Source organism: Balaenoptera borealis (assembly GCF_965194805.1).
Source record: "Balaenoptera borealis genome assembly, chromosome: 5".
NCBI lineage: Eukaryota > Metazoa > Chordata > Mammalia > Artiodactyla > Balaenopteridae > Balaenoptera > Balaenoptera borealis.
The window spans coordinates 40,893,869-40,907,006 of record NC_138862.1 but is presented as its reverse complement, the minus strand read 5'-3'; the positions used below and the strand labels follow the sequence as shown (position 1 = coordinate 40,907,006).

General features: G+C 37.2%; 1 protein-coding gene across 5 annotated transcripts in view; it reads right to left on the bottom strand.

Annotated features, from left to right (window-relative positions):
* The window catches only part of ZNF654 (zinc finger protein 654), a 91,399-nt gene that overhangs the window by 68,920 nt on the left and 9,341 nt on the right, over positions 1–13,138 (bottom strand). For 4 of the 5 annotated variants that reach the window (XM_082392420.1, XM_082392419.1, XM_082392417.1 and 1 more), the window contains exon 2: positions 8–153. In XM_082392420.1, the coding sequence (XP_082248546.1) occupies positions 8–153 (146 nt within the window). Of the gene's footprint in view, positions 1–7; positions 154–13,138 lie in introns of those variants that run through there. The other variant, XM_082392421.1, reaches the window with a different exon arrangement.

Below are 13,138 nucleotides of genomic sequence, written 5' to 3'. Positions count from 1 at the left end.
TACTTACAAAGCAAGGCTACTCAAAACATATTGTACGTGCTCACATTCATCTGGGAATGATGCACTGGCTGATGTAAAACAGCAAAGTGCAGTCTGAAGAACCTGAAGCTGTGGCAAAGGGACCTGCCATCTTCCAGCATAATCTTCAACCACCTGATAGGGAAGCAATCCAAAAAGTACATTATTAGAGAAAATGTTAAATTTGGATAAAACTTACCAGATAAATTAAAACATTAGTTCAGCATGAACACATGATTTAGGAGGGGGAAAAAGTTCTTTATTGTTTAGTTTCATGGTATACATCTGAAAATAAAATGAACTATTATTTGAAAATGTGGAAAAGAAATATAGTATATAAATGACCACAGGGTTCAACTGCCAAATCTTTACCAAATGTTGTAACAAATGCCTTCACATCCTATATCTAGTTTTTGTCAAAATGCCGATTATCAAACATTAAAATAGCTAGACAGTAGACTACAGTAATAAAGAAAATTAGAAATGAGCATGCATTATTATTATCATTATTATTTACAAGACTGAACTCTAAACATTCTGGCAACAAATGAGTATTATAGTGGTGTGATACTGATTAGGAAAGTTTAAACTGTACCATACTGAGGAGAAAAGAATACAGAATAAAATCAGTCTTGGCTCTGTCACTTAACTAGTTTTATGAATTGGGTATGTCATCTTCCTTCTCTATGCATTAGTTTCCTCACCATAAAATGGAGATAATAATGCTTATCTTGCAGATTTACTCTGAAGCTAAATTGGGAATAATTTATGAGAAAACATTTTAGAACTATCAATTGCTGTAAAATGTTAATTATGATCTCTCATATGCAAGACTGCTGTATTAAAACTATTATAGTCTAGAAATTCATCTTATAAAACAGGTTGGCAAACTATGGCATATAGGCCAAATTCAGCCTGCTACACATTTTTGCATGACCTACAAGCTAAGAAATGGATGTTACATTTTCAAGTGGTTGAAAAAAACATTTTGTGATGTATGAAAATCACATGAAGTTCAAATTTCAATGTCCATAAAGTCTTATTGAAACATAACCAGGTTCATCCATTTACATATTATTTATGGCTGCTTTCCTGCTACAACAGGTTGAGTAGTTGTGACAGAAATCATATGGCTCACGAAGTCTAGAATATTTAATATCTGACCCTTTACAGAAAAAGTTTGCCAACTCCTGATTTAAAAGCTGGTAAAACTAGAGCAGAGTAGAAAAGCCAAGAACATTCAGAGCTCAAGGACTTTTCATACTAATCACTTCCTGTTGGAGATAATTTTCCATGAGTCTCTTGTATTTCCACAGTTTTTTAAAAGAGGCCCTGACTGCCTTCATCCTTTCAAAGATGTTTATAGGAAACAGCCTTGAAAAATAGAGATGATATCCATGATGCCCCTGTCCAAAGCAATGTGTCTCTCTGGAGCAAAGGTCAGGCAGATATGCTTGCAGACCATTATAAAAGATTAGGACTCCCTAAGCTTGGGGTTCGTAAGCTGTGATATAAACTTACTATGAGTTCAGGATCCACCTGGGCCACTCACATCACCTTTGTGACACTTGAGGGGCAAAGGGAACCATCATGAACTTGAAGCACATGCTGCTTGCTGTGCCATGAGTAACAGAGTCTGCTATCTCTGACACAGGAGTTTCATGTCTTGGGCCAACATTTGTGAAACTGTGGCAATCTACCTTAGATAAAATCCCAGACCCTTCACAGTTGTTTGACAATTCCAAATTGCATTACCAGGTGTCTAGCATGTCTCCAATGTTTCTAGGAACATGTATGGATAAAGAAGAAAGCAAGAGAGTATTAGCTCTGTGAACTTGTATCCCCCTTCTGTATCTAGTAGTCCTTACTAGCTGGGAAGTAAAAACTACTAGTAACTATGATGACTCCAAGTAGGACAAATTTTTCCAAACCACCACAGGCAAAAAAAAAAAAAAAAAAAAGAAGAGGAGAAGAAGGTTAGATAAATGGTGGTTTCCTGGCTTTAAATTTTCTCTTCACTAAAGTGTTTGACCACCTTTATTGCCTCTTTTTGGCCCCCACAACACCATTCTGGTGCCACATAAAGAACAGGTACCTAACAGACTCACATTTTTTCTACCTTTAATCCCAAATAGTTTGCCCTAATACATTTCTACTTACAACCTTATTCACTTCCTATTTATGGGCTGGGTTTACCTCCTTAGAAGAGAAGCTTTCTACTTTCTCAGGTTCTATTCTCATTGTAGCTTCCCTCATTCACCAAGATTCGGCTATTAATACCCTGCCTGATCCAGCTGAGCCCAAACCTAACACAATAAAAGTACTAGTGCACAACACCTCCAGTAGGTTTCCCACAATACCCTTGAAGGGACATAAACAAAACTGGCTGAAATTTACATACAGTTGGCCCTCAGTATCTGTGGAGGATTGGTTCCAGGATCCCCCACCCCATACCAAAATCTGCAGATGCTCAAGTCCTTTATATAAAATAATGTATTTGCATATAACCTACACACATCCTCTCATATACTTTAAATCATCTCTAGATTACTTATAATACCTAATACAATGTAAATACTATGTAAATAGTTGCTAGCGCATAGCAAATTCAAGTTTTGTGTTTTGGAACTTTCTGGAATTTTCTTTCCAAGTATTTTTGATCCACGGTTGGTTGAATCCACAGATGTGGAACCCACAGATACAGACGGCTGACTGTATCTTCTTACACTGTTTAATGTCATGCCAGACACTAATAATTCACTATAACATTCACTATAACACTACTTTTTAAATATTTTCCTTAAAATATGTAAAACTATACATTACATTGTCTTTTTACTTTGAAAGTTTTCTCCTGCATTATAACTGTTATCATAAGCACTCAGGTAATGAGAGCTGATACCATGACATCATAATCTGAATGTGCTCTACCAGGTCATTGTGCAGTGAGCAACACATCTTACATTTGTCACTTTCTTTGGTATTCTAATAAGTAACAGTTTTTACTGTTATTATGTAAAGAACTGCTGTATAATTACATTCTTAAGAACATCATCCAAATTACTACAGACTGAAATGTGTCCTCCTAAAGTTCATGTATTGAAGTCTTAACCCCAGTGTGACAGTATCTGGACATAGGACTCTTAGGAAGTAATTTAGGTTAAATGATGTCATAAGGAAGGGGTCCTAATCAGATAGTATTGGTGGCCTTATAACAAGAGGAAGAGAGGAGAGATCTTTCTGTCCCTCTACATGCATGCACTGAGGAAGGGCCATGGTGAGGCCATAGAGAGAAGGCAGCAGTCTGTAAGCCAGGAAGAGCGTCTTTGCCAGAACTCGACCATGCTGGCACCCTGATCTCAGACTTCTAGCCTCAAGAACTGAGAAAATAAATTTCTATTGTCTAAGCTGCCAAGTCTGTGATATTTTGTTATGGCAGCCAGAGCTGCCTAATACACAAATGTATAAAAATAATACAAACGTAGCAGTCTAGGAACCCCTAAAGTATCACATAAAGTGATTGACTAAAATATGATTATCTGTTTCTTAACTGAATTCTCCTTTTTTCTAATGTAACAATGAAGACTACCAAACACTAGTTTTTCACTGAGCAAACAATCCTCTTGATTTCTAAACCCAGGTAATAATAGACTAGATCATTAACACAGTTATCACACATGACTTTACTTCTGTTAGCTGGCCATTCACATCCCTGTCATTTTCCTACCTGAAACCTCCCATTGGCATCAACTTTCATTATATCAAACACTTCACAGGTGTCAGTGGAGCTGTTCACTAATGTTAATTTCATTACTTGTTTACAGTGAATCCACCCACTTTTAAAATCTGATTTACAAACCATGGCCATGATCGTATGTGATTAACCACATCACAACTACCTTCCATTCTAAGAGCTTCAAAAAATGCCTATAATACATGCCAATCTATGCACTGAATAAATCTTGTTAATCTTCTAAATACCTAAAATAAACATTGTAAGAAACATTAAGTTAGCCTTTTCCCCACCCCCTTTCAGTATGATTAGGTTATTCATTTGTAATATACCTACTATCTATCTATCTATCTATCTATCTATCTATCTATCTATATATATATATATATATTTTCCTAGCTCTGTCCATTGAGAGGGCCACAGAGCAATGACACCTCAGTAGCAACATACACACTTAAGGCCCAAATCTTGGTTTCTAAACACTATTCTCCAATATGAGGAAATTGGGGCTCCTCAGGCACAAGGAACTTGGGCTGCTCAAGCCCTCCTCCGGCAGGGATGGAACAGGGAAAATACCAAGATAGGACTAAGTAATGAAATGCTGAAACAGTGATGGAATATAAGAACACGGGAGCCAACCTGAAGGTGCTCCGAGCAGTTAAAGCTAGAACAATTTGAGCAACAAAATAAATGATGATAGTATTGGACTTTAATCCATGGAACCAGATAAATATCCATGAGTCCCTACAAATAATCAAATTAATCAATAAGTGTAAGAGACAGCTCTTCCTCACAGAAGACTAATTAATAAACATAGAACAAAAGAGAGAAATAGAGAATCACCATTAGGCAAATATTGTACACAGCAATGAATGTTGCAGACAAGATCCATGCAACAATGCTAATATTAGTGGGTGAAAAGTTTGAGGAGATGCAGGATTTGCAGTTTCAAAGCATCTCCCGCAAGACCGTTATCAGCTACAAACAGATAGCAACTTTAGAGTGGAGAAACCCCACAGACACAAACTTAACAAAGTCATCAAGGTAATATCACCAATAAGTAATAAAGCATATTATTACCATAAATCTCTTGATATGAAGCTCCAAGAAATACAAAAGCATTTTTGTGGTACTTTTGCCAAAAATGCATAAACTCATTCCAATCATGAGAAATCATCAAACAAACACAAATTGTAGGATATTCTACCAAAAAAATTGATCAGTACTCTTCAAACGTGTTAAGGTCATGAAAGGAAAAACTGAAGAACTGTTACAGAATGAAACAGACTAAGGAGAAGTAATAATTAAATACAATGTGAGATCAGAAATAACACCCTGGAACAGAAAAAGAGCATTGGTGGAAAACCAGTGAAAAGTATCACTCCCAGAAGACTCTCATCTCTCTTCTTGAGTATGTTGCATCCATATGGTATGAGGCAGGCCAGAGTCCTCCCTGTGGCTGGCTGAGTATCAACTTAAAGACCCAACTTTTCTCTTAAGTAGGTCCAAAGGTAAGTAGTAGGCTCATTTTAAAGGCTTTAGATCAATTTTGGTACCTGTCAATTTTTCCTTTGATTCCAAACTCACTAGGGAGAGTAATATACTAAATGCTCCCTGTATAAACATTAAAATTGGCACACAGACAAGGGAACCCCAAAATATATGGAAATGTATATGAATATCAAATGAACATGTTGGGTGAACAAATATCTTCGTTTGCCTGCAGCTGGTGATATCCACAGATGTGTGTGCACATGACAATGTCTTAACTAGCATGGGCTAAGCAAAAATCTGCATCTGACTTCAATTTAGCATGGCCACTAAGGCAAAAGAAATAAAAGCAAAAATAAACCAATAGGACCTAAACTTAAAAACTTTTGCACAGCAAAGGAAACCATCGACAACAGGAAAAAAACCTATGGAATGGGAGAAAATATACGCAAATGATGCGACCAACAAGGCATTAATATCCAAAATATGCAAACAGCTCACACAACTCAATTAAAAAAAAAATCCAATCAAAAAATGAGAAGACCTGAAAAGACATTTTCCCAAAGAAGACATACAGATGGCTAACAGGCACACGAAAAGATGCTCAATATCGCTAATTATAAGAGAAATGCAAATCAAAACCACAATTAGGTATCACCTCACACCTGTCAGAATGGCTATCATCAAAAAGTCTACAGATAACAAATGCTGGAGAGGATATGGAGAAAGGGGAACCCTTCTACACTGTTGGTAGGAATGTAAATTGGTGTAGCCACTGTGGAAAACAGTACGGAGGTTCCTTAAAAAACTAAAAATAGAAATACCATATGATCTAGCAATTCCACTTCTGGGTATATATATGGAAAAAAGCCCACAAAAACATTAATTCGAAGATACACGTGCCCTGATGTTCACAGCAGCACTATTTACAATAGCCAAGACATGGAAGCAACCCAAGTACCCATCAACAGATAACTGAATTAAGATGTGGCATATATATACAATGCAATATTAGTCACAAAAAAATTTAAAAATACTGCCATTTGCGGCAACATGGATGGACCTAGAGAATATTATGCTTGGTGAAATATGTGAAAGACAAATACTATATGATATATGTAGAATCTAAAAAATAATACAAATGAATGTATATGCAAAACAGGAACAGACTCACAGATACAGAAAACAAACTGGTAGTTACCAAAGGGGAAAGGGAAGGGGAGAGGGACAAATTAGGGGTGCGTGATTAACAGATACAAGCTGCTATATATAAAAGAGATAAGCAACAGAATATACCATAAAGCACAAGGAATTATACCCATTATCTTGTAATGACCTATAATGGAATATAATCTGCAAAAATAATGAATCATTATGCTGCACATCTGAAATTAACACAATATTGTACATCAACTATACTTCAATTAAAAAAAAAAAATTAGCATGGCCTGGCCACAGATGGTATTGCAGGTGTGGCTGAGGCAATAATTATTGAATTTTTTAAATGTCCATTAGCCATATAGGTTTTTTAGATATTAGTAGGTGGAAATCCTTTTTGTTCATTCTGTCTGGTTTCTCAACAAAGACTACAAGCCAGAGGATTAAACTGAAAAGCTGGTTAAGTTCCATATGGGTCTTAGCACACTAGTGTGTGAGTGTCTAGACTTTAAATTGTTAATATTAGTCTTAGATCAGCTGACTTAATTCTGTCCCTCTTAATTTTGTTCTCAGAGAACAGCTCTTATATTCATGTGACTTGTCCAAAGGCTTCTAGAGTCACTGTCATAATATAATCTCTAGTAACTTCTGAGATTGATATGTACACAAATTTAATCAAAGCTATAGATGTCAAGATTTTATCTGAGTTCAGTGAAGATGTCCAGTGGATTTTATTAAGTGCAGAGATAAAGAAGGGTCAAGGTTCTTTATTGTTTAGGGCATAAATCACTTTCCTAGGATGAGGAAGAAGGAAAGTTCAATGGAATTATTACAAAGTCAAAGCCAAAAGGGAAACTTAAAAGGCCTATGCCTCAAAAACGAACTTTAGGTACCAGGTTTGCTTAGTCTCAAGAAGAACTAAATTTGTTTTAAAAAGATGATAAACTTTCAATTAAAATAACAGTGGAAGAGTTAAAATAAATAAATAAAAGGAGGCCATGTTAAGATGGAAGAAGAGAGGGACTTCCTTAAAAGTTCAATCTCAGAAGCTAGACTAGTCAGATATGAAAAAAGACAAAGGAAATATATATACCAGAACTATGTGTTCCTAAAGATGGAATGGGGGAAAAAAGTATTTTAGTTGCTACTCATCAGAAGGGAAGGGTGACTGATTCCAAAGGTATCTAACAGAGGGATAGCAGGTAACTGTAGGATGGAAATCTCGGTGAACTGAACTGGAAATTCAAGTATGGTAAGATGGTATTTTAAAGAAATAGACAGAAAGTACATAATAAAAGTGAAAAAACCACACCATGAAGACTGCGACTGCTATACAGTAACATAAAATATGTACAGATTTGAAAGGTTAAAAAAAAGCTGAGAGATTACCTTTAAATACCTGAAGAATTTCAGGTGCATTTCAAATTACTAGTTATTACCAAGGGCAATGTATGATATGGCATGGTGTCACAAAGAAAAGTGCCCCAGGAACTCAAGGTTAGGCCTCAGGGAGTGGACAAGGAAAAGCAAATCTGAAGAAAAACAAAGTAAGAGGTCAGACCTAGGTTTTATGTTGAGCTGGTAAGACTTCCTTAAACCTGAGAGAAGAGAGTGGGGAAAATCTGTTTGATAATGAATGCTTTTTTGATAAACTCAGAATTCCTTGACTTTCATCTCTGACATTATGGCAGATCTTACAAGACATAATTGAAGAATAATAAAACCTAAGCCCAAAAGCAAAGAGAAAGGGAAAGGAAGACAAGAGGGGCCAACTTAAGAACAGGCTAAAATATAAACAAAAACAGAAACCAACTATGTTTATCTGAAATGGCATATCCTATTATTGCTGGAAGGAACGTGACAAAAAGGAATGTTTACACTGCCAATGAGGTAGAACAAATTATGTAAGGCCTATAACAGTTAAAAGCAGAATAAAGAAAGGGTCTAGAGAAGCAAGTGGCTGAAGAGATACTGTCTTTACTGGACTCCTATGAGTGCAGACATCAGAAACATTAAAAGCAGCTTCATTTCAGGTACCCATTTATGGTTATTATCCAAATAATACAAATATGGGACACCAGAGGAGTGCTTTTATGATTTTAGCTCAATAGGCCTAAGAATTTCAGGGAAAGTGGCAAAAGCCAAGGTAGCACAGGGCTAAAAATGACTTGGCACAGGTTGGGGACACAGAAGTCCAGAGACAAGGGCAGAACACTAGAGCTATGGAAATTGCAAGGCTGGAGCCTTGTGGGGCCTTGTAGAGATTATACTTTGAGCTTTACACACTACAAGTAAGTGATACACTCTTTGCAAGAGGCAGTATAGAAATTGTGCCACTAAACAGAATCTATACTCACTGTAGCACAGGAGTACCAGGACAACACAGATAAAATGGAAAGTAAAAGCTTTTAATATAAAGGAAATCTAAAGGAAGAGACATCAAGTATGACCTGGTGCCTGCGGCTGTAATCCATGGAAATTTATAAACTCTGCAAGACAGAAATTCAGACACAGCTTTCGAGGAAGTAGAAACGTTCAGGTAAAGTACTTCCACCCCTCAGAAAAATATCATAAGCACACAGTGGCACAACCACTTGATGAATTTTCCCAGTAAAACTTTACAAGTTATAGACACTGGCAGTTGCCATAACTGACTGGCACCCTGGTAAAGTTGAAACCAAAACTGACTTGGTACCCTGTTTTTTGTGCACCCATCTTTCCTCTAATATCCATCTTTAGTGATATCACTAAATCCTACTGGCGAAAGTGATGTGAGTCAACTGTACTATGTACTAAGTTCAAGGAATTACTAGCGTTTCTAAATTTAATGGGTGTTGGCTGGGTAAAGTATTGTTTGCCCACGGACCTTCCAGATTCTTTAAAAAGTAAGATTGGAGGTTAAATAATTTTCCTTTTGAGGTGTAAAAGAAGCCACTCCCAGTCAGAGGAACACGACCAAGCTACAGCTCCTGAAAACTCCCCAGCCCTAACCAGACAGGCACACTCTGTCTCTGATTAAGCAATATTCCAGGAAGGCAAGAATTTTGTATCTTAACCTCTTTGGGACTCTAGATTTTAATTTCTCTTTGTGAACTTGATAATGGGAAACAATTCATTTGATCCAAATGAAGTGTTTCTGGCAGACAAAACAAAGGCCAAGTGGCAGGAGAATAGTTATTCAAGTCGAAAGAGGGGGCAAAAACACTAGGGTAGCTGAAGGTAAGTAGTGGAGACAAAAAGTAATAGGGGACAAGTCAAAGAGCTAGACAGGGGCTGGATCACGAAGCCCTGCAGTCCATGGTAAGAATTCTGGCTTTGACCCTGAAATAGAAAAGCATGGAAGGTTTAGAAGAGACCTCACTCATATCTTTAAAAGGATCACTTTGGCTGTGTGGAGAAGAAACTGAGAAAAACTAAAAGCAGGGAGATAAAATTGTCCAGGGGAAAGACAACTGTAGCTTGGATCAAGGTCGTAACAGCATTTACAGTAGTCAGATATGACTTTTCTCCCTTACTAGATGATTCAGTTCCTTGAGGGAAGGGGTTGTGACCTTTTCCTCCCTAAATCCCCTGTAATCATTAGGATGAAGCTTTCCACATAGTACACAGCCAATGTTTTCTTTCAAGAATATCTTCTACAACACTTTTATGTATCTAGATCTATGCCTAAGATAATTAAGGATAATTCAATTGATTGATATTAAGAAAAAGTAAGTTATGTATATATTGTCAGACAGGCACATATGCAGCATTTTATGACCACCTATTAAGTTATGAGCACTTAATAGTGGTTGAAGTTAAATTCAAAATATAAAAGAGAGGATAAAGAATCTCAATAGGGTTTCCCTGGTGGCGCAGTGGTTGAGAGTCTGCCTGCCAGTGCAGGGGACATGGGTTCGAGCCCTGGTCTGGGAAGATCCCACATGCCACGGAGCAACTGGGCCCATGAGCCACAACTACTGAGCCTGTGCGTCTGGAGCTTGTGCTCTGCTACAAGAGAGGCCGCGACAGTGAGAGGCCCACACACTGCGATGAAGAGTGGCCCACACTCACCGCAACTGGAGAAAGCCCTCGCACAGAAACGAAGACCGAACACAGCCATAAATAAATAAATAAATAAATAAATAAATAAATAAAATAATTTAAAAAGAATCCCAACATAGTAGGCAGCATATAAATAATCCCTTAACTTTAAAAAAAAAAAAAAAAAGAATCTCAATAGTTAAAGGGCGACTTCCCTGGTGGCGCAGTGGTTAAGAATCCACCAGCCAGTGTAGGGGACACGGGTTCAAGCCCTGGTCCGGGAAGATCTCACATGCCGTGGAGCAACTAAGCCAGTGCGCCACAACTACTGAGCCTGTGCTCTAGAGCCCGCGAGCCACAACTACTGAGCCCACATGCCACAACTACTGAAGCCCACATGCCTAGAGCCCATGCTCCGCTACAAGAGAAGCCACCGCAGTGAGAAGCCCGTGCACCACAACGAAGAGTAGCCCCCACTCGCCGCAACTAGAGAAAGCCCGCGCACAGCAATGAAGACCCAATGCAGCCAAAAATAAGTTAATTAATTAATTTTTAGGGCTTCCCTGGTGGCGCAGTGGTTGAGAATCTGCCTGCCAATGCAGGGGACACGGGTTCGAGCCCTGGTCTGGAAGAATCCCACGTGCCGCGGAGCAGCTGGGCCCATGAACCACAATTACTGAGCCTGCGCGTCTGGAGCCTGTGCTCCACAACAAGAGAGGCCGCAACAGTGAGAGGCCCGCGCACCGCGATGAAGAGTGGCCCCCACTTGCCGCAGCTGGAGAAAGCCCATGCACAGAAACGAAGACCCAGCACAGCCAAAAATAATAAATAAATAAATAAAATAAAATTAATTTTTAAAAAAAGAGTTAAAGGGAAATATATGTGGAATCTAAAATATGGCACAAATGAAACTATCTACAAAACAGAAACAGACTCACAGACATAGAGATCAGACTTGTGGCTGCCAAGGGGAAGGGGGAAGGGAGAGGGATGGACTGGGAATTTGGGGTTGGTAGATGCAAACTATTACATTTAGAATGGACAAACAACAAGGTCCTACTGTATAGCACAGAGAACTATATCCAATCTCCTGGGATAAACCATAATGGAAAACAGTATTTTAAAAAGAATATTAAAAAAAGAATGTATATATGGTAAAACTGAGTCACTTTGCTGTAAGCAGAGATGGGCACAACACTGTAAACCAACTATACTTCAATTAAAAAAAGGCTAACTAGTAATTCAAAATAATAAAATTTTAACAACAATAATAATAAAAAAAAGAGTTAAAGGACAAAATGGCTTCAGTTAATAGTTTTTAAGAAACTATCAACAGAATAAATAACAGAATAATTTATTTTTTTCAAAAAAATCTCATTAAGAAAGGACTGCATAAGAGTTAAGTCCCAAAAAGAGAAGCAGAAATAGCGTATCTGCTCTTTACAAACACAGGATGAAATGTAGCAAATCAATATAATAAAAAAGTATGAATGAGTTTTAAGGTTCTCATAACTCAGTTTTATCTAATTTTTTTTCACAACTTTCTCCCCGCTTGATTATGTTATGTACACTCACTATAGTGAATCTGAATACTTAAAAAAAATCATCCATCATTTTCTGCCTATTCTGCCCACATATAACCACTGTTAACATCTTGGTAATTTCTCTTTTCTAGCTGTGTGACTTGGGGTTAGCTGTTTAACCTCTCTGTGTCTCATCTAAAATGAAGATAAAAATATTATCTATCTCACAGGGTTGTCGAAAAGAATAAATAAGAAAGTAGGACATGAGCTGACATACTTTTTTTGAAAGGGCCAGAAAGCAGCTTATGGGCCATACATTCTCCATCTCAACTACTTAACCCTGCTACATCATGAAAGCAGCCATAGAAAACACAGAAGTGAAAGGGCAAACCCCAATAAAGTTTTATTTGCAAAAGTAGGCAGTGCTGCTTGTGTCACAATGGCTTACAGCAAAGGTTCATAACCTGTTGGTATGTTTGGATGATTGTGGTCTGTGCTTGTTTAGCAAGTTTTGAAATTCTTAAGAGAATGTGATAAAAACAAAAAAACAAAAAAACTTAGACCCGCTCACCAAGGAAATGTAAATACAACTTTTTTTGCAAATAATTTCAGCGTTCACAGACTTCCTGAAGTACACGAATGGCCCCTAAGGATTATCATCAAGAAATCCTGTTTCTAGTGAAATAGCTCATTTGATTTTTCTTTACAGCACTTTCCCCCTCTAAAATACAGTGAGAATGGACCAGCCTATATTCAAACTGTATAATCCTGCTACAAACAAATTTTTCCACCTAATTTTTTTGTCATTGTACTTTATTTTCCTAGATCATTATATAGTCATTGAGGACATCATTTTTTAAGGTTGAATAATATTTTAGTTTATGAGGGTTGAAAAATGTTCAACTGTTTTAGGTGTTCTGGTTGCTTTTCCATTTTCAACTCATTCCTTTCATTAATTACAATTAATGCTATGATAAATCGCTTTAATCCAAATTTATATTTCCTCAGAAATTAATGCTATAAGTCAAAAAGTACAAATTATTTTTAAAGTTTCTAATATATTTTGATGAATTATGGTTCAGAAAGGTTGTGGTGATTTCTGCTCCCACCATTTGAAAATGAGATATCCATTTCACCACACCCTCATGAGCATGGAATATAAATCTTAAACTTTACTAACAAGTTCTATAAT